Genomic DNA, 20,620 nt, shown 5'->3' with positions numbered 1-20,620 from the left:
GAACGAAGGTGAACAGATACTTTAGTGTGAAGCAGAAAGCATAGTTGTGTTTAGGAAACCGAATAGGTCTGTAATAAGTCAAGGCATTACATTTTTTGTTTTTATTTGTTTTCATTGTGACAAATTAAAATTTCAGATATCAATGTCTGAATGTAGTTGTATTGAATGACTTTTGCGACTTTAAGAAAATAGAAGTAGGAAAAGTAAGCCTTTTAGAAATTGAGCAGTGGAGGTTCAGTGGGGTGTCTGGGTTTTGCTGATGGGTTTTCATGCTCTTGGAGTTAATGAAGCACCAGGATTTCTGGTCCTATTAATCAGCTCAGGTGCCATCCTTACCACTGAGAGCAGAGTACAACTTAATTTTTTTTGTTCTTTTCTGTCACTTTAAGCACACAAACTCTTCAATTATTTCTCTTCTAACAACAAACTTTGTCTATATCTTTTTAAAAATATATTTTTATTGATTTCAGAGAGAGGAAGTGAGAGGGAGAGAGATTGAAACATCAATGACGAGAGAGAATCATTGATTGGCTGCCTCCTGCATGCCTCCTACTGGGGATCCAGCCTGCAACCCAGGCATGTGCCCTTGACTGGAATAGAACCCGGGACCCTTCAGTCTGCAGGCTGACTCTCTATCCATTGAGCCAAACCGGATAGGGCTGTCTCTATCTTTCATATGACCTTTCTTTCTTGTGGACAAGCATGCCTTTCCCTTCTTTCTGACCACGGCCAAATTCTCCATGTATTCTTAAACCCACTCCTTCCTACTTCTATCAATTTTGTTCCCTGTTACCTTCAGTGTTTCATCCTTCATTAGCTTCTTCCTCTAGGGCTGGCTTATTACTTACTTTAGAAGACTTTGGTGTGGGGATCATGCATAACATTTTCTATTTAAAAAAATAGAAGTAATGATTAGGTAGAACAGATCAATATATTCTTAAATTAATATTTTGCATTAGGATCTGCTGAGTCAGATGTAGTCTTTGGAAACTCTGAGATTAGTCTTAACTTTTCTTACCTTTCTCTTGGCTGTTTTTAGGCCCAGCTGTGGTCCCTCACCAGTATTATGGAGTTACTCCCTGGGGCGTCTACCCTGCCAGTCTTTTCCAGCAGCAAGCTGCTGCTGCTGCTGCAGCAACAAATTCTGCTAATCAGCAGACCACCCCCCAGGCTCAGCAAGGGCAGCAGCAGGTAAATGTTAACAAAATTTATGCTGTATAAATGTGAATTTTAGTTATTTATTAATTAAAAGGTAATGTTGGTCCAAATAGAGAAGCACTGAATGAGTGACTTCCCTCTCATGTTTGTCTCTGAGTTTAGGCTTAGACTTAGCTGTGCTTACTGAATACTGTTTATGAATCAGGTTCTTGGTTAATGTAAATAGTTGAAATAATGATATCATACAATTTACATATGAGAACGCTGCCTAGCGAACTGTCCAGTTAAGAGTACATGGTTATCTAGTGGCAAAGTGGGTATCATACTGACAGTACATTTTCTTTCTGCCATACTGTAGTTAACTGCTAAACAACATTCTCACATCACTCTGGCTCTGTTACAAGTCACTTGCCATTGAAGGGGAGGGACTGGTTCTTCAGACTGCTTATTTATAACATCTATTGGGTTGGATATAAATCTTAAACCTCTTATGTTTGTTTTAACTTACAGTAATAAAAGCTTTTAAATTGAGTTGGGAAAGGATAATTAAATGCAAAACCGAGTATATCTTTTTTATTTTAAATAGGTAATTTTCTCCTGCTTACTAGAATAACACCTATTGCTGAATATTGTGGTGAATTGCAAAACTAAAAAAAAAAAAAATCACACACACACACATATAATGTGAGAAGAAACCAATATTAATGTATTAATGGTTGGTGTCATTTTAGCATTATTAAATGAATTTTAAAAATAAAATTGGGATTATTCTGTTCATGTGGTTTTGCCTACTGCTTTTACAGTTTTCCATGTTATTTAATGTTCACTTTAATAACATTTACTAGCTATATTTAAATCCATCAAAGAATATCCCATACTTTATTTTGACAAGTCCATTATTATTTCATATTTAACTTAGCAATATTTTGGTGTTATAAAGAAGACTGATAGCCCTGGCCAGTGTGGCTCAGTTGGTTGGGCATCATCCCCCTGCACTGGAAGGTTGCTGTTTGATTCCCCGTCAAGGCACATGCTGGGGTTGCAGGCTCGATCCCCAATAGCGGGTGTGCGGGCAGCAGCAGACATATGGTTCTCTCTCATTGATATTCATCTCTCTCCCTCTTCTTCCCCTCCTCTCTAAAATCAATAAAAACATATTTAAAAAAAAAAGACTGATAAATATCATTTGTATAAGTCCTTTGCATTATTTCAATGGACTAAATTCCTAGAAGTAGAATTTTTTTCAAGCAATAAAATGAGCATTAGTCTTTTCATATTCATTGTCTAATTAAAGCTGTCTTTTGAAACATACCATGTTAATATGTGTTTATATGATATAATAAGAATCCTCTGCTTTTTATTAGTCTCACTAAGAGACCATGTTTATTTTCTTAGATTCCACAAAATTATAGGAAAAACACGTGTTTTGAAATTCTAGTTAGTTTATCTTGGTCCAGTATTTTTACAGTATGATCATTTTGGGGAAGCTAATGCATGATTTTCTTTGCAATAGATACAATTCTAGTACCAAGTATGTAAGGGAATTTGTTGACAGAATGGGTGATCCCTATTAATGAATTTGTTAATAGCTCCTCTTTGTAGGTAGTCTGTATTTATTTCTGAGATGATCTTTGTGTTCAAATGGCTGCCAAGTACTTGTGGATTTGAAAGACTGAAGTAATTACCATTTTAAATTAAGCTCTAATAAAGCAAACAACAAAGATAGTAATAAGTTCTTCCTATTGAAAGCTTTCTTTTTAAAGCTAAGTGCTGTACTTCTTTTTTTCTTTTTTTACTTACCCTACTTCTATAGATTATATGACTTCCCATCATAAGATTGAAGAAATAGAATTCGTGTGCCTAGGGTCACACAAATATGAAGTTGCTAAGATTACAGAAGTCTGTTATTTCACAGTTTTTGCTGTTCTCTGACCATATTGTGATATTTGGAGTTATATATAACCTGTAATCTGGTCTTTGTTCTGCCACTAACTGGTTGTACCTAGGGCAAGTTGTGTAACTTCTCTGAAGATAGGTAGTAAACTTAACACCTTGGATAGTGTTTTACAAATAGAATTTCAGACATTTTTTTATGATTTTATTAGATGTTAAAATGTTACTTGTTAAATTTTATATATTTGTTTCCATAAAACCCAGATTTGACACCGATTGATAAAATTAAAATACATGAATATTGGCAGCTGACTTAAGAACTATGTTTTTTCATCAAGGTACTACATAGATTTCTAAAGAGTGTACCAAAAGGAAACATGTTGCTCTCATTAATACAGGATTCAATAGTCAGGACTACCTCTTTTTTTCAGGCACCATGTCCATTTACCTGTCCCCTGACCTTTCCTACAACTCCTAACCAAACATAAGCCATGTTTATCATGCCCAACAAAAATGATGCTTGCATGATGTTTAATTAGTTCTCTAGTAGTTTTGAACTATGTATTTACCGTATCTCTGTGCATGCTATTTACTTTTTCTAGAGTGAGGCTCTTCTGGGTTATTAGTTAGGTATCTTCTAAGTCTTGCCCAAACACTCGCCTGTGCAACCTCTTTTATATATGTAGATTGAAGTATTCCTTCTCCTATAAAATTGGGTAGAGTCTTTAGGTCACTGCAGAAATAAATTGCCTAATATTTTGATAGTAATTAGCTATTGGTTACTGATTAGCTCCTGGGTAATACATTAACTCTCATACTTTTAAAAAATATATTTTATTGATTTATTCACAGAGAGGAAGAGAGAGGGAGAGGGATAGAGAGTCAGAAACATCGATGAGAGAGGAACATTGATCAGCTGCCTCTTGCACACTCCCTGCAGGGGATGTGCCCGCAACCAAGGTACATGCCCTTGACCGGAATTGAACCTAGGACCCTTCAGTCCACAGGCAGATGCTCTATCCACTGAGCCAAACCGGTTAGGGCTAACTCTCATACTTTTAACAAATCTGCAAGATAAGCTGTTATTCTCACTATTTTTACAGATAAGGAAATAATAGACTTAGAGTAATCTAAATGTCTTCTTTTCAATACGGATAATATTGTTCACCTATGGTTATTTAATAAATATTTAATTGATTGCTAGTGGTGTTTCTCTTAAATATTTTACCAAATGGTACCAAGAATAATCTGTACCCAGGCTCTTGACCACATGTCTAACTGTTAAAAACAGCAGCGTGATAGTGAAAGTGATCTAAGAACTTTGCCTTTGAAAACATTGCAAAATGTATTGTTTTTAAACTTTGGTAATTTTAGCTTTTATCTGTGGGTTTTGCATTTTTACTTGCTGTAGTTTATAGATCTAGAGGAATAGATTCTTCAGAGTTAATTCAGAGTAAGAATGATTACCATCATCTTGACACCTATGTTTCATGAATAAAAAAAATAGATCCAGGGTGGGACCGGGGCAGGGGTTAAGAGATTAACCAAAGGACTTGTATGCATGCATATAAGCATAACCAATGGACACAGACAGTAGGAGGGTGAGGGCATGTGCTGGGGGTAGGAGCAGCCGGGGAGAGGTCAATGGGGGAAAAAGGAGACATATGTAATACTTTAAACAATAAAGATTTTAAATTTAAAAATAAAAAAGTAGATCCTTTATTTCAGTGGCAGAACTGGTATTCTGCACCGAAAGGACAGTGTTCTTGACTAATGTTCATCTCCATTTAGTTTGTTGTATGTTTGTGGAATTTATGAGAGGAGAGATAGAAATGATCAGGTCAGAAGCCTCTTAAACCTGGTGACCTCATTTGGATGTTTTAACTTAATTTGTTCATTTTTATCTAGATCTCTCACCCACTACATCAGTGGTTCTCAACCTTTCTAATGCCGCGACCCTTTAATACAGTTCCTCATGTTGTGGTGACCCCCAACCATAAAATTATTTTCGTTGCTACTTCATAACTGTAATTTTGCTCCTGTTATGAATTGTAATGTAAATATCTGTATTTTCCGATGGTCTTAGCCTCTACAGCAGTGGTTCTCAACCTGTGGGTCTCAACTGCCATTTGGTCAGGGCTGCCATTTAGGGAAAAAATTTTGTTTTTGTTTTTATAGACGTGCGTGGCTTGTGGGGAAGGTCTGCCACTTGCATCTACAGACACTTATGGCGTACAATGGGTTAAATTTAGGTAGAATGAATTTCACTGTATGAAATGTTAACTGAATTTTTATGCTAACAGCCATGCCATGTAATACCACTATAGGAAAAATGTTTTTATAACCATAAGTTCTTAGACCCATCACAGACAACAATATGGTGGTTACCAGAGAGAAGGGGAAAGGAGATAGTAAAGGGTAAAGGGAGTCAAATATATGGTCACTTTGGGTGGTGGGCATTACAAATGATATATCATAGAATTAAACACTTGAAACTTATATAACTTTATTAACCAACTAGAGGCCCCATACACGAATTTGTGCATGGGTGGGGTCCGGCCAGCCCACCCCAATCGCCGGGGTTGGCGGGGGGAGAGGAAAGGGGCCGTGGGAGGTTGGCCGGCCAGCCCCGCCCCCTGGTCGAACTCCCGATAGAGGGGACAATTTGCATCTTAGCCTTTTATTATATAGAATATCATCCTAAGAAATTTAATTTTTAAAAAAGTGTACCCAACTTAAGCATGTGGTGGGTCTTAGATATACCAAATGAGAAAAAAGTGGTTGATTTATTTCTGTCTCTCAGGTTCTCCGTGGAGGAGCCAGCCAGCGTCCTTTGACTCCAAATCAGAATCAACAGGGACAGCAAACAGATCCACTAGTGGCAGCTGCAGCAGTGAATTCTGCCCTTGCTTTTGGACAAGGACTGGCTGCAGGCATGCCAGGTGAGGCTGTATTTTGTTCCTAATACTTTGAGGAAAAATAAAGTTTGCTTGTTGGGAGAGTTTCAGAGAATAAGCAGTGCTTTTAGCTTGCTTAGGTTTGTCATAATTTGGTGACTGGCAAGGATGACATATACTTGCCCTCACTTAGACCACAGTTCGTTGATGAGAGCACCTAATTGGTCTGAGCCAGTCTTAATCTCGGTGGAAACATGCACATCTCCACACATTGCTTAGACTATGCTGTTTTCACTGGTGTTGATCTATTTTCCCTCTCAGGATTAGGTATAGAAGGAGTGCCCTGGCCACTTTAACATTACTCCAAGTCTGTAGTCGTTACGACGATGATTTTTTTTTTAAAAAATAAGTTTTTCTTGATTTCAGAGAGGAAGGGAGAGGGAGAGAGAGATAGAAACATCAATGATGAGAAAGAATAATTGATCAGCTGCCTGCTGCATGCCTCCCACTGGGGACTTAGCCCACAACCCAGAATTCCTTGATCGGAACCGAAGGCTGACGCTCTATCCACTGAGCCAAACTAGCTAGGGTTATGATGATATTTTTGAACAGCATTATTAGGAAGAAATTCATGGTATTTCTTGTTTGTCTCTAGGATTTCTTCTGAACCAGTATAAAGATGATTTGTAGCTGCCAAACTATGATACATATATTGAATATATATCATTTTTGGCTCACTGTCACCTGGTTCTATTCTTTGCGTGGGTTGGATATAGTTTGAGGTTCTTCCTTTGAAATAGGTTCTTACGAAATTTCAGCATAATTTTATGGAACCTTACTGAGCATGGAGTGTAGCCATATTAAACGAATTCATTTATTATTTAGTGAGTAAATTTGACTTGTATTATTTTGTTAGTTACTAAGCATTTATGTATGAAGAAATCACCTATAATTTCTTAATATACCTTAATAGGATTTAGAGATTCCATCTCATATGGCATGAAAAGATCCTATTAATTGAAGCCTGTCTAGGTTTTTCATGCTAACTTGCAGCATATTTGTGCTTAGATTAGTAAGTGGTATGGAAATACTATGATTGTTGTAATCATTTGTTCCCTCTATTATTTGTGTAGTCAGGGAAACATTAAAAAATTGTCAGTGAATGCTGGTTGGTGATAACCTTGGTTAGCACTTTGAAGAGTGTAGATATTCTCTGTTGCTCCAAATTCTCTTTCTAGCACCTAGTGGATGAAAAATAATGCTTCTCTTATTGTGCTAGATAGTATGCTAGATCTTTTACATTCAGCTTTAGCTTAATCTTCACAAGAACTTTATAAAGACAGGTATTATCCTCATTTTACAAATGAGGAAATGGATAGCTGAGTTTGTGACTGTTTATGTCGATATGCTGGTGCCCAGGAGGCATTGTTAGTGTATATGTGCTTACAGTATGTGCCTTTCTATTCCTAGGTTATCCGGTCTTGGCTCCTGCTGCTTACTATGACCAAACCGGTGCCCTTGTGGTGAATGCAGGAGCGAGAAATGGTCTTGGAGCTCCTGTACGACTTGTAGCTCCTGCCCCCGTCATCATTAGTTCCTCAGCTGCACAAGCAGGTGAGCTTATATCCAGGGTAAAAGGGTGATGAATGACATTCTTAAAATATGTTGAACTGCACTTTTATTTGACAGTTCTCAATATAGCATTTCTACCCTGTGATACTTGAAAGAGAATCAGAAGCAAAAAATGGTATCGATAGATTCTGATTTTATGGCATGTGAAGAGCAAGGACTTATTCCACTGCAAACATAGGAAGTTAGATTAGTCATATAAAATGGCACCATTGGCACAAGTCCAAGGCTAATTTCACAGAAATCCATGTCATTATCTTCAAATAATGTAGATTCCCTCCACCCACCCCCCACGGGGCAAGGATAGAGAAGGTGGGAGATGAGTAGAGAGACATGACAATAATAGGTTTTGGTAGGGGGGGGAGAGAAGTTTTTATTTTAACCTATATACATTTAATTAGGAATAATAGTGGGAAAATCTAGAAGAGAAGCAACATGCTTAAATGTCTTAGGAATTTGAGGGACTTTAGCCTATGGATGACATTGATTCTAGAAATAAGTGTGTGTGTGTGTGTGTGTGTGTGTGTGTGTTTTTTTTAAATCCTCACCCGAGGATATTTTTCCCCATTGACTTTTAGAGAGAATGGAAGGGAGAGGGAGAGACAGAGAGAAACATTGATGTGAGAGAGACACATCGATTGGTTGCTTCCCACATGCTCCCGACCAGGGCCCATGCCCCTGACCAGGGCAAGGAGCCTGCAACCGAGGTACGTGCCCTTGACTGTAATCGAACCCAGGACCCTTCAGTCCGCAGGCCGACACTCTATCCACTGAGCCAAACCGGCTAGGGCTAGAAAAATGTTTTTACCATAGATATTTGTGAAATGAACTTTTGGGAAGTAGATATATTTAAAATGGATATATTTGATATTGTACCTATTTTAAACTATAGACTCTTTAAAGCCACAACATACTGAACTTGCTCCAGTGCTATTTTGAAAGTAGAAATAGAAAATAAGAGCTTCAAATGAGGGGATCAAAGACAGATCTGTATAGCTTTTTACAAGGTTTGTGTCTACTTTGAATAGATATAGAAGAATTAAAAGATTTTCAGAAAAGGATAACAATGTAGTTTGGAAATGTGGCCAATCTCTTTTAAAGCTAGATGATTTGCTTTCTTTTTTATAGCTGTTGCAGCGGCCGCAGCTTCAGCAAATGGAGCAGCTGGTGGTCTTGCTGGAACAACAAATGGACCATTTCGCCCTTTAGGAACCCAGCAGCCTCAGCCCCAGCCCCAGCAACAGCCCAATAACAGCTTGGCATCCAGCTCTTTCTATGGCAACAACTCTCTGAGCAGCAATTCCCAGAGCACCTCCCTCTTCTCCCAGGGCTCTGCCCAGCCTGCCAACACATCCTTGGGATTTGGAAGTAGCAATTCTCTCGGCGCCACCCTGGGATCAGCCCTTGGAGGGTTTGGAACAGCAGGTAGAAATCAGACTGATGTGCTTTAAAACTTATAATTACTTTTACAATCTTTATGGAACACTGACGATGCATGGAAACCTGGACAGATTCCACAGGCAGATCTGGACTGAGCCCCGTGGGAATCCAGCCATCCCACATATCTTTGAGATGATGGACTATTAAAATCAAGATATACAGTTGGGGCCTATTGCAGGTTTTTGCTTGTGTTGCTACTTATTTATATTTCATAGTCGATTTGTTATAGGAATTAGGAAAGCAGGGGAGATTTTTACTGGCATTGGGGAGAGCGTGGAGGGAAGCATAGAAATGTGGATGTTAAAAACAGGGAGGACGACTTACCAAAGATAACAGGGTAGTGGACTGTACAATCTGCAAGTCTTAAGGACTCATGAGTTTTCTGCAGTCTTTTGAGAAGAAGGGAAAAATGGAAGGAAATTAGATCAGTATATTTTTAACGCTTTATGGGAGAAAAAAATCAGGAAAATAGCAAGGTAAACAATGGGATAAATACAGTGTTTGTAAAACAATGTGATGTGGAAACAGAAGGGCACATTTGCGAGAAGGTATCTTAAATTAGAATTGGAGTCTAGTAATAACTCTTGATTGAATGAACCCATTGAGAAAACAGGCTTTCATATATAAATCTTGTGTATGGGACAATGTCCCATTTACAAATATGTTTTCTGTACTCCATTTTTCCTACTAGAACCTTTGGATTGATGAAAGGCATTCTTTTTAGCCCATTTTCTTTCACCTTTCCCAAAGCTTATGTGGCCGTCCATCAGAGCTTTTTAACCCACCCCACCCCATAATTTATGACACAAAAGGAAGGTAAATTTAGCATATGTGTGATGGTTTGAACAAAAGTTTCATGTTAAACTGAGCCATGTCCTCTTTATTACCTTACCTGCTCCTAGAACTGCCACATGAACAGTTAGGCTGTCTCTGCTGACAAATTTGCGGTGGTAGGGAGTCTGGATCAAAGTGTTAGGAACAGGTCACTGGGCTTGTTCTTCAAGGAACAGGCCTGTTCTTATCTGCATTGTTTTAATTCCATTTTAGTTGCAAACTCCAACACTGGCAGTGGCTCCCGCCGTGACTCCCTGACTGGCAGCAGTGACCTTTATAAGAGGACATCGAGCAGCTTGACCCCCATTGGACACAGTTTTTATAACGGCCTTAGCTTTTCCTCCTCTCCTGGACCCGTGGGCATGCCTCTCCCTAGTCAGGGACCAGGACATTCACAGACACCACCTCCTTCCCTCTCTTCACATGGATCCTCTTCAAGCTTAAACCTGGGTAAGAACCATTACTCTAACACCACCTTGAACTCGAGAAATCTCTTGCCACCGATGCCATTAGAAGTACTTTGCATAAGCAAAGCACAATCCCTTTATCCTGGAAGTGTCCTGGGTGTTCTGTTCCTTCCTTGAGTACCTCACGTTATTTAGGCTGTACCTAGATGGCATAGCATTTTTGGATTTATTAAAGTTTGGGTGTATCCCCTATATTTTCACTTTAGTACAAACATCTTGTTCTCTGGCTGCATGTGAGAATCTTTCATTATAAACACAGTCCAGATTCATTTTAAATAAAACTGGAAAACAAAGATAGAGAAAAAGAATGTATTCACCTAGTATTAACACTTAAATATCACCATGATTATTATTTTGCATTATTTTTCAGACTCTCTCCACCCCCCCATGTATACATTTAATATCTTTTGCACATAAAGCATTTTATTTTAAAAAGTTTCCCAGATTTTTTTAAAAGACATTTTCTTGTTTCTTTTTTATTGATTTCAGAGGGGAAAGGAGAGGGAGATAGAAACATCAATGACGAGAATCATTGATCAGCTGCTTCTTGCATGCCCCCTATTGGGGATCAAGTCCACAACTTGGGCATGTGCCCTTGACCGGAATTGAACCCGGGACCCTTCAGTCCCCAGGCCAGTGCTCTACCCACTGAGCCAAACCGGCTAGGGCTGCCAATATATTTGTATATATTTTCTTAAACTACATAGCATGCTAATGAGTATAGATGTATACTTCCCAATTCTATGTTTTGGTGGTTAAATGTATGGGATTTTTAAATGTTACCATCTAGATCCTAGAAAACGAGGAGGATGAAGAGGCTCCTTAATCAGCAAGCTTTAAGAATGTAGAGGCACTTTTATTATCACGTTAGAGGACAAATTTCTAAGTCTTTGAAGAGATAGGAAATGGTTTACACTCCCTTCTCCCAGTCATTTGTCAGGTTTGGATTTTGAAGTACCGATTTATTTCTTAGATGGGGAAAGTTGAGGCATAGACGTGGAGTAACCATGTAATTTATCATGCAGCCCAGGACACTTTTGACACTGAATTGGGGGTTCTGTTAATTATTATTCTGTGAAGACATGCCTAAATATGGACTGTCCCTATCCTCCTATATAATAAAACCCTAATATGCAAATCGACTGAGCGGCGGAACGACCGGTTGCTATGACACGCACCGACCACCGGGGGCAGACGCTCAATGCAGGAGCTGCCCCCTGGTGGTCAGTGTGCTCCCACAGGGGGAGCACTGCTCAGCTAGAAGCTGGGCTCACAGCTGGCGAGTGCAGCGGTGGTGGTGGGAGCCTCTCCCGCCTCTGCTGCAGGCGGGCGGTAAGGAGTGAGGGGTCCCAGACTGCCAGAGCCCGGGACTGTGAAAGGGATGTCTGATTGCTGGCTTAGGCCCCGATCCTGGACTGTGAGAGGGCGCAGGCCAGGCTGAGGGGTACACACACACCCTCCTCTCCCCCACCGAAGTGCACAAATTTCATGCACCGGGCCTCTAGTTTAAAATAAAATAAAAAAAACCCAACTCATCCAGTTTACATGGACTTTTTTTTTTAAACTATGTTCTTATTGATTTCAGAGAGAGGAAGGGAAAGGGAGAGAAGGACAGAAATATCAATGATGAGAAAGAATCATCATTTGGCTGCTTCCTGCAGACGAGCCCACAACCTGGGCATGTGCCCTGACCAGGAATCGAACCGTGGTCTCCTGGCTCATGGGTCGACTCTCACTCACTAAGCCACACCAGCAGGGCTTTTTTCACTTTTTAACTAGCAAGATTAAAAATGGCTTTTTGGACTCAGAAATGAGGACAGGCTATAAACGAATAGTATGCTTTCATTTGGAAAGACAAATACTTGGAAATGATTTATAAAAATATAAAAGTAAGACTTGAAGAAGGGGTTAAGATAATAGTTATTATTCTAGAACTAATTCTATTTCTGAGTTTGAGAGATGAGTTTTGAGGCAACATTATCTATCTATATAAGTAAATATACATTTGTGCATGTGTGTGTGTGTGTCCTAAAATTTCATAAATTAAGAACTCTGTAGTTATAGAACTCATTGTTTCAGGTTATATTAGGAAAGTTGTAGGGACATTCCAGGTTGCTAAATCCATATTGGATAATAGCTAATGGATGTGGGTTTATTGTATAACAGTGTTTTCTAGTGACAGAATGCCTGGCTTTAAAGACTCGGGATTAATGCAGAAATATAAGGGATAGATGAAAGTGTCAGTTTAGTGTGTAGATGGAAGGAACTAACATTTATTGAGTAGTTATTACCTGACACTACTAATGGTTTTAGCTGCTGTACATATAGCTCTGGAAGGTATTATGCCTATGATACAGAAGTCAGGAAACTGACCTAAATATCATGCCTAGGTCTCATACCTGAACAGATTTAGTGTCAGACTTTTTGATTCCAAAGCAGCAATTATCAGTGTATATCCTGTCACATGATGTGCCCAGGATATATTTAAAACCAGTGCATTATCAGATGCAGTAATCTTACCTTTTAATTTCTTGGCTTAAACATTTGAACTGTGTCAGCTCTTACTGAGTACTAAACAAACTAAATCTGTGAGGTCAGATGGTCTCTGTAGTGAATATTCAACTCTGCTGTTGAAAATAAAACTTTATTTACAAAAATAGATAGCAGGCCAGATTTGTCCTGTGGGCTGAAGTTTGTCAACCCCTGAACTAAATGCTGTGGCTTTTGAGTGTTTGAAAATGGAGCTGGAAATAATACTTGCATGCATGGTACCTTTTCTCTTTCCAATATATTAGCAGTTTAATGAAATATTGCCTTAGTCTTAATTCATGTTCCTCTTGTGAAGTAGGAAATAATTATTGGGCAAGTTATTTCTTAATGACTCTTGCTTTCTGCCTAGATTTATTTTTAACATATCATCTCCTTAAAAAAGTGTACCTTGTTTAAGCAAGTTGGTTGTATGTATTTGCATTGGACTTGAATTGCTGCATGCACTACAAAATTATACACATTGTTCTTGAGGAACTTAATTGATTGGCTAGAGCTTTGCTTTAACTCAGACTCCTTTAGAAAAGGGTTCTTGTATGCTTTAGTCTTACTATATGAGGTGTGGTACTTGGTTTCTAGCAGTACCTATACAAAGACCCTAAAGACATCTTGATGCAAGAAACTTAGCATTTCTTTACCATATATACACTGAGTGGCCAGATTATTACGATCTCTGAACGCATAATAATCTGGCCACTCAGTGTATATCCTATATAATAAAAGGCTAATATGCAAATTGTCCCCTCGACCAGGAGTTCGACCAGTAGGCTGGCCGGCCAACTACCCATGTCCCCTCCCCATGGCCAGGATGGCCGGACCCACCCATGCACGAATTCATGCACCGGGCCTCTAATATATATACTGAGTGGCCAGATTATTATGCGTTCAAAGATCATAATAATCTGTCCACTCAGTGTACATTGGGTCACACCTCATAAAGCTTCCACTATTAATACTACTTCACTGCTGCCCACCAGCCATCAATTCTTCGATCACTTAACAACTATCCTAAAAATTTATTGTGTTCATTCAGTGTATTAAATACTCAAAAGACTATTCTACAGAGGGAAACTTAAACTCAGCATAGTTTCATGACTTTCATAAAACCACACAGCTAGTAAATGTTTGAATGCACATTTCAGCCTGTATTTTTGTTATCCCAAGGTGGATCTATTATCTGTGATATTGTTTTCACACTTCTTCCCAGTGGTCAGACATAAGCTAGGATACTCAGAAAAATCAGTGCCCTGCTTAAGTTATTTTTCTCTCATTATTGATTAAGCAATCACTTGTTGACTGCCTATTTAAGACTCTTCAATACTACTTTTCCCATTACCCATTACTTAAAGGACCATACTTTTTAAAACAACTTAATGAGTTTTATTTATCTCACCATAAGATTATGTCATAAAGTTCACTCATTTCAACTGTATAATTCAGTGATTTTTAGTAACTTTCTGAATTGTACAACCATCATCAAAAAACGGTTTTAGACTATCTTCATTACCTCAGTAAGATTCCTCATGACATTTTACAGTTAATTCCTGTTCATTACCACTGATCTACGTTCTGTTTTTAAATTTGCCTTTTCTGGACATTTCATATAAATAGAAGCATACAATATGTGATCTCGTTTGTTTGGCTTCTGTACCTTCTCATGATCTTGAGATTTCATCCTTGATATAATGTGTATCAGTAGTTTGTTACATTTTGTTGCTGACTTCTCTTCAATTTTATGCTATATCACATTTTGTCTAACCACTCACAATTGAAGGATGTTTGTTGATTATGGTTTTTGGTTATTATAAAATATGCTGCTATGCCCGATCAGCAGGGTTGCTGGTCAGGGCACATGTCTGGGTTGCGGGCTCAATCCCCATTGGTGGGGAGGGGCATGCAGGAAGTAGCTGATCAGTGATTCTCATCATTGATGTTTCTATCTTTCTCTCCCTTCCTCTCTAAAATCAATAAAAAATAGTTTATGGTGCTATGAACATTTGTATGCAAGTCTTTCTGTGAACGCTTGCTTTCATTTCTCTGGGAGTAGAATTGCTGATATGTATGTTGTTTTTTTAAGTTAAACTTTTAAAGAAACTGCCAACCTGTTTTCCAAGTTAGTGTACCATTTTACATTCCCACCAGCAATGTGTGAGGACTTCATTTTCTCTGCACCCTCACCAACATTTGTTCTTATTTGTCTTATTTAATATAGCTGTTCTAGTGATTTTGAAATGGTATATCATTGTAGTTTTAATTTCCATTTCTCTAATGACTAATAATGCTGAGCATCTTTTCATGTGCTTATTAACAACTCATGTATCTTTGGTGAAATGTCTGCTCATATTTTTTGATTCAGGTTGTTTGTCTTATTATTGAGTTGTAAGCATTTTTTAAATGTTCTGGATACAAGTTCTTCACCAGGTATATGTTTTGCATATGAAGTCTTTTGGTCTTTTGCTTGTCTTTTCATTTTTTAAATGGTGTCTTTGGAAGTGCAATAATTTAATTTTGATGAGGGCCAGTTTATCATGCTTTCTGGTATAGAAATCTTTGGCCAGCTCAATTTCTTAAAGATTTTCTTGTATGTTTTGTTCTAAAAGTTTTAGTATTTTAGTTCTTATAAATAAGTATATGATCCATTTTGAGTTACATTATGTGAGGTGATGGTTCATTGTTTTGCATACGTCATTTTCCTCAGCAAAGTTTTGAAATGTTTGGTATACAGGTCTAACAAGTCTTTTTGTTAAATTCGTTCCTACATATCTTATATTTTTGCTATCGTGAGTAAATTGTATTCTAGTTTTATTTTTAGATTTTTTTCAGCTTGTTAATAGAAATACAATTGATTTTTGTATATTGATCTTGTATTCAACAAATTTGCTGTACTTATTTATTCTAATAGTTTTGGGTGGTTTCCTGAGGATTTTCTATATATAGGTTCGTGTCACCTGTGAATAAAAACAGATTTTCAATCTTGATGCCTTTAATTTCTTTTTCTTGCCTGATTTCACTAGCTAGAACCTCAGTACTGTTAAAGAGGGTAGATGAGAACACACATCCTTGCCTTGTTCTTGATCTTTGGGACAAAGTGTTCCTCTTTTGCTTTTAAGTATGAGCATTGTGGTTTTTTTTCATAGATGCCTTTAATTAGGTTCAGTTCCCTTCTGTTTAAGAGTTTTTTCATGAATGGGTTTTGGATTTTATTAAGTACTTTTTCTGTGTTTATTAACAATCATTTACTTTAAATCTATATGTGTATTTTGAAGGTAGGTTTCTTGTAGACAACATATAGGTGGGATGTGTTTTGTGATCACATTAACAATCTTTTTTTTCAGTTGGTGCATTTATACCATTGACATTAAAATAGTTGGTATAGTTGGATTAATGTCTACCATATTTGTTACTGTTTTCTATTTGTTGTCTTTGTTCTTTGTCCCTATTTTTGTCTTTCACATTTTTTCTGTCTTTTGTGGTTTGACTTGGGCTTTTATATGATTTTATTTTCTTTCTTAACATACCAGTTATACTTTATTTTTAAAAGCTTAAACATTTCTTATTTATTGATTGATTTTTAGGGAGAGAGGAATCATGGAGGGGAGAGAATGAGAAACATTGATTTATTGTTCCACTCATTTGTGCATCCATTAGTTGCTTCCTGTATGTGTCCTGACTATTAGGGATTTAACCTGCAACTTTGGCACATTGGGATGCCACTCCAACAAAATGAGCTACCCGGCCAGGGCTTAAAACTTTCTTTTAGTGGTTGCCCTAGAGTTTGCGTTACACATTTACAACTAATCCATGTTCACTTTCAAATAAGACTATACCACTTCACAAGTAGTGCAAAAACCTTATAATAAGAAAACAATCCTAGTTCCTCCATCCATTGCTGTCATTCATTTCACATAGATAAGCACATAAATGTGATATAAACATAGCATACATAATTGAACACATTGTTGCTATTATTTTGAACAAGCTTGTCAGATCAGTTCAGAATAAATTAAAGTTTTTATTTTTATGTCATTAAGTTTCATTGATGCTCTGTTTTTTATATAGATTGGAGTTTCTGACCTGTATTATTTTCCTTCTCTCTTAAGACCTTCTTTTGGCATTTTTTGCAAGGCAGGTCTAGTGGGAACACATTTCTTCAATATCTGTTTGTCTGAAAAAGCATTTCTTCACCTTTGAAGGATAATTTTGCAGGATACAGAAATCTAGGTTGGTAATATTTTTCACTCTCAATACTTTATTTTTTTAAATTGATTTTGTGAGAGACAGACATTGATTTGTTGTCCTACTTATTTATGCATTCATTGGCTGATTGTTGTATGTGCCCTGACCAGGAATCAAAATTGCAACCTTCCTGTATCAGGGGCGCCAGGACTCTCAACACTTGAAATATTTGATTCCTCTCTGTTCTTGGTTGCTTTTTTTTTCCTGAGGAGAAGTGAGATGTAATTTATTGTCATGTTTTCCTCCCCTCTGCCTTCTTTCAGGATTTTTCTTTGTCTTTTCTATTTTCTATATTTTGACGATGATATGCCTAGCTGTAATTTTTTCTGGCATTTATGCTGCTCAATGTTCCCTGAGCTTCCTGGTTTAGTATCTGATATTAATTTGGAGAGATTCTTAGTTGTTATTGTTTTAGATACTTCCGTTCCTTTTTTCTTTCTTGTCCTTCTGATATTCCCATAATGTATGTTCTAACTTTTGTAGTTGTCTTACAGTCTGTGGATATTCTGTACTTTTTTATTATTTTTTAGTGTTTTTTTCTCTTTCCTTTTTGGTTTTTGAGGATTTTATTGATATAACTTCCAACTCAGAGTCTTTCCTTATCTGTGTCATGTCTGATAATAAGCCCATCAAAGGCATTCTTCGTTTTGTTTTTTATCTCTAGCATTTCTTTTTTATTTTTTTCTTAATCCCTCTTTCTGCTAACATTGCCTACTTGTTCTTTGCATACTGTCTACATTTATCTATTAGAGTCTTTAGCATATTAATTATTGTTGTTTTAAATTCCAGGTTTGGTAACTCCAATATCCTTGCCACGCATATTTCTGATTATTCTTTATCTTCACATTGTGGGGTTTTTTTTGCTTGCTTGTTTGTTTTTGCCTTTTGGTATGATGCTTACTTTTCTTCTTCTTTTTTTTAATAGCCAGGCTTGTTATACTGGATAAAAGGAATGGCTTTAAATTGGCTTTAGTAATGAGGTGTCAGGGGAGTCCTATGATCCATATCTCATTCGTTTAGTGAGCCTATGCCTCTGGACTATCAACTTCACAAGTGTTTCTTTTTTTAAAATATGTTTTTACTAGAGGCCCGGTGCACGAAATTCGTGCATAGGGGTGGGGGAGGGTGTGTCCCTTAGCCCAGCCTGCACCATCTCCAATCTGGGACCCCTCGAGGGATGTCTGACTGCCCGTTTAGGCCCAATCCCAGTGGACTGCTGGCTCCCAACTGCTCGCCTGCCTGCCTTCCTGATTGTCCCTAACTGCTTCTGCCTGCCAGCCTGATCACCCCCTAACCACTCCCATGCCAGCCTGATTGATGTCTAACTGCTCCCCTGCCAGCCTGTTTGCCCCCAACTTCCTTACTCTGCCAGCCTGGTCACCCCTAATTGCCCTCTCCTGCAGGGTTGATCGCCTCCAACTGCCCTCCCTTGCAGGCCTGGTCCCTCTCAACTGCCCTCCCTTGCAGGCTGGGTGCCTCCCAACTGCCCTCCCCTGCTGGCCATCTTGTGGTGGCCATCTTGTGTCCACATGGGGGCAGGATCTTTGACCACATGAGGGCAGCCATATTGTGTGTTGGAGTGATGGTCAATCTGCATATTACTCTTTTATTAGATAGGATTGATTCAGAGAGGAAGGGATAAGGATAGAAAGAAACATCAATGATGAGAGAGTGTCCCTCCTGCACGCCCCTTACTGGAGATCGAGCCCACAACCAGGCATATGCCCTTGACTGGAATAGAACCTGGAACCCTTCAGTCCGCAGGCTGATGCTTTATCCACTGAGCCAAACCAGCTAGGGCACACAAGCGTTTCTTAGCGGCACCCCCTCACCCCGTGGGGCAGGATGGTTTGTGGAGGCTGGAGTTACATGTTTCCCTTCCCCAGATCAGTTCATCTCTGATCATAAAACCCTGCATTAGGCTCTAGTTGACTAGTTTCTCCAGAGGACAGGCTTGTTAATTAAGGTTCTAGTTCTCTGGCACATTTCAGAATTGTTTCTTTTCCCTTCAGTCTGCCGGAAGCCTGAGGAAAATTCTCTGATATTTATTGTGCACTTGTGCTCCCCATTCCCTATCTGACTGGGTCCCCCTGGAGTTAAAACTCTGAGTTGTCCACACTCACTGACCGAACCTCTAGCAATTCGTCAGTTGCAATGCAGGTGTTCCTATTCAATACTGGTTCTGGTGGTGGTTTTGTTTGAGTTCCTGTTCTGGTAAGCTGTGATATGACCTGTATTCACCTGTCTTTCCAATCTTGGGGGCAGTGGTTTGCTCTTGTCCTTCCTTCTCATATGGATCCAAGAAGAACTCCTGATTTTTCGGTCTGTTTAGCTTTATACTTGTTAGGGTGGAGTGGTGACTTCAAGCTCCTTACATGTGGAACTGGAAACCTGCATATACTAATTTAAACAAAGCATTTAAGCCCTTAATGTCTGTGGAATGTCAGAATACTGGGAAAACTTGATGAGATCACTAAGAGGCTCCTTTGGAGGCCCTGTGTGAAATGTTTATTTTAAAATGGATTACAAATTCAAACACTTTTAGGAGCCACCTCCACGAGAGTAGTAGTTTGGTTACAAGAATATGTACATGTATAAACCATGGTGCCCTGCATATTCCCCATCTAAAGGCGATACTTACTGATGGTCTACTATTTTCCAGTTACCTTTACATAAACAATCAGGAAACTATGATTTTAAACAAAAACCTACATTGGTTGAATATTTACAGAAAAATTAGTTGGCTCAAGCAAATATGCCTGTGACTGTGTCAGTTTGCTGATTATAATGTAGTACCTGGGAGCATTTCTTTTCTGTTTTAGATTTGTTTACTTACTTTCTCAGTAACAAAAGTTGTATGTAGCCCTAGTCGGTTTGGCTCGGTGGATAGAGCATCATCCTGCGTACTGAAGGGTCCCGGTTTTGATTCCAGTCAAGGGCACATACCTCTGTTGCAGGCTCAATCCCTGGCCCTGGTTTGGGCACGTGCAGGAGGCAACCAATCACTCACATCGATGTTTCTCTGTCTTTCTCCCTCCCTTCCACTGTTTCTAAAAATCAATGGAAAAATAGCCTGGGATGAGGATTAACAATAACAAAAAAGCTGTATGTACGTATGTATGTTATGTGTGTATGTGGCTCTGTGTACGCTGCTGGCATCCAAGGAGACCAGAACTCAAAATCAAAACCTCTGAACAAATTTATAACACTTTGCTTTAGACTTTACACGTGATGTACTCCAGTCAGTGAATCCAGTGTTAGGCATTAGTCAGTATGCTTTTTGGCCACAGTAACAGAAAATATAATTGTGGCTGAAACATTAAGTGTAAACATTAAGTGTATCTATTGGCTCATATCAGTGTAGAAATAGGGCAGAGTTCAGGATTGGTTCCTGTCATTCAATCTTGTCACAACAGATCTTGTTATAAGGATGTGTGTTGGGCCTTTTAGGAATTCGGTTCTTTACTCTGTTGATTTGTTACTTTTCCCTAAGTGCTTTTGTTAGTGATCAGATTCTTA

At 38.4% G+C, this 20,620-nt stretch overlaps 1 protein-coding gene and 1 non-coding gene across 14 annotated transcripts in view; both read left to right on the top strand.

Moving 5' to 3' along the window:
• PUM1 (pumilio RNA binding family member 1) overlaps positions 1-20,620 on the top strand; it is a 126,168-nt gene that overhangs the window by 78,605 nt on the left and 26,943 nt on the right. For all 13 annotated transcript variants that reach the window (XR_008557080.1, XM_054721428.1, XM_054721427.1 and 10 more), the window contains 5 exons: positions 1,040-1,191; positions 5,855-5,993; positions 7,419-7,562; positions 8,706-9,002; positions 10,065-10,301. Coding sequence is in view for 12 of the 13 variants with exons in the window: in XM_054721428.1 (XP_054577403.1) it covers positions 1,040-1,191; positions 5,855-5,993; positions 7,419-7,562; positions 8,706-9,002; positions 10,065-10,301 (969 nt within the window). In the remaining variant the exon portion in view is untranslated. The remainder of the gene's footprint in view (positions 1-1,039; positions 1,192-5,854; positions 5,994-7,418; positions 7,563-8,705; positions 9,003-10,064; positions 10,302-20,620) is intronic.
• On the top strand, positions 6,107-6,184 carry LOC114233980 (small nucleolar RNA SNORD103/SNORD85). Its single transcript, XR_003620183.1, has one exon. It is a non-coding gene; the product is annotated as a small nucleolar RNA SNORD103/SNORD85 (small nucleolar RNA).

The sequence above is a fragment of the Eptesicus fuscus genome, chromosome 9 (genome assembly GCF_027574615.1).
Source record: "Eptesicus fuscus isolate TK198812 chromosome 9, DD_ASM_mEF_20220401, whole genome shotgun sequence".
NCBI lineage: Eukaryota > Metazoa > Chordata > Mammalia > Chiroptera > Vespertilionidae > Eptesicus > Eptesicus fuscus.
The sequence above is the reverse complement of the archived record's forward strand: the minus strand, read 5'-3'. Positions and strand labels throughout refer to the sequence as shown.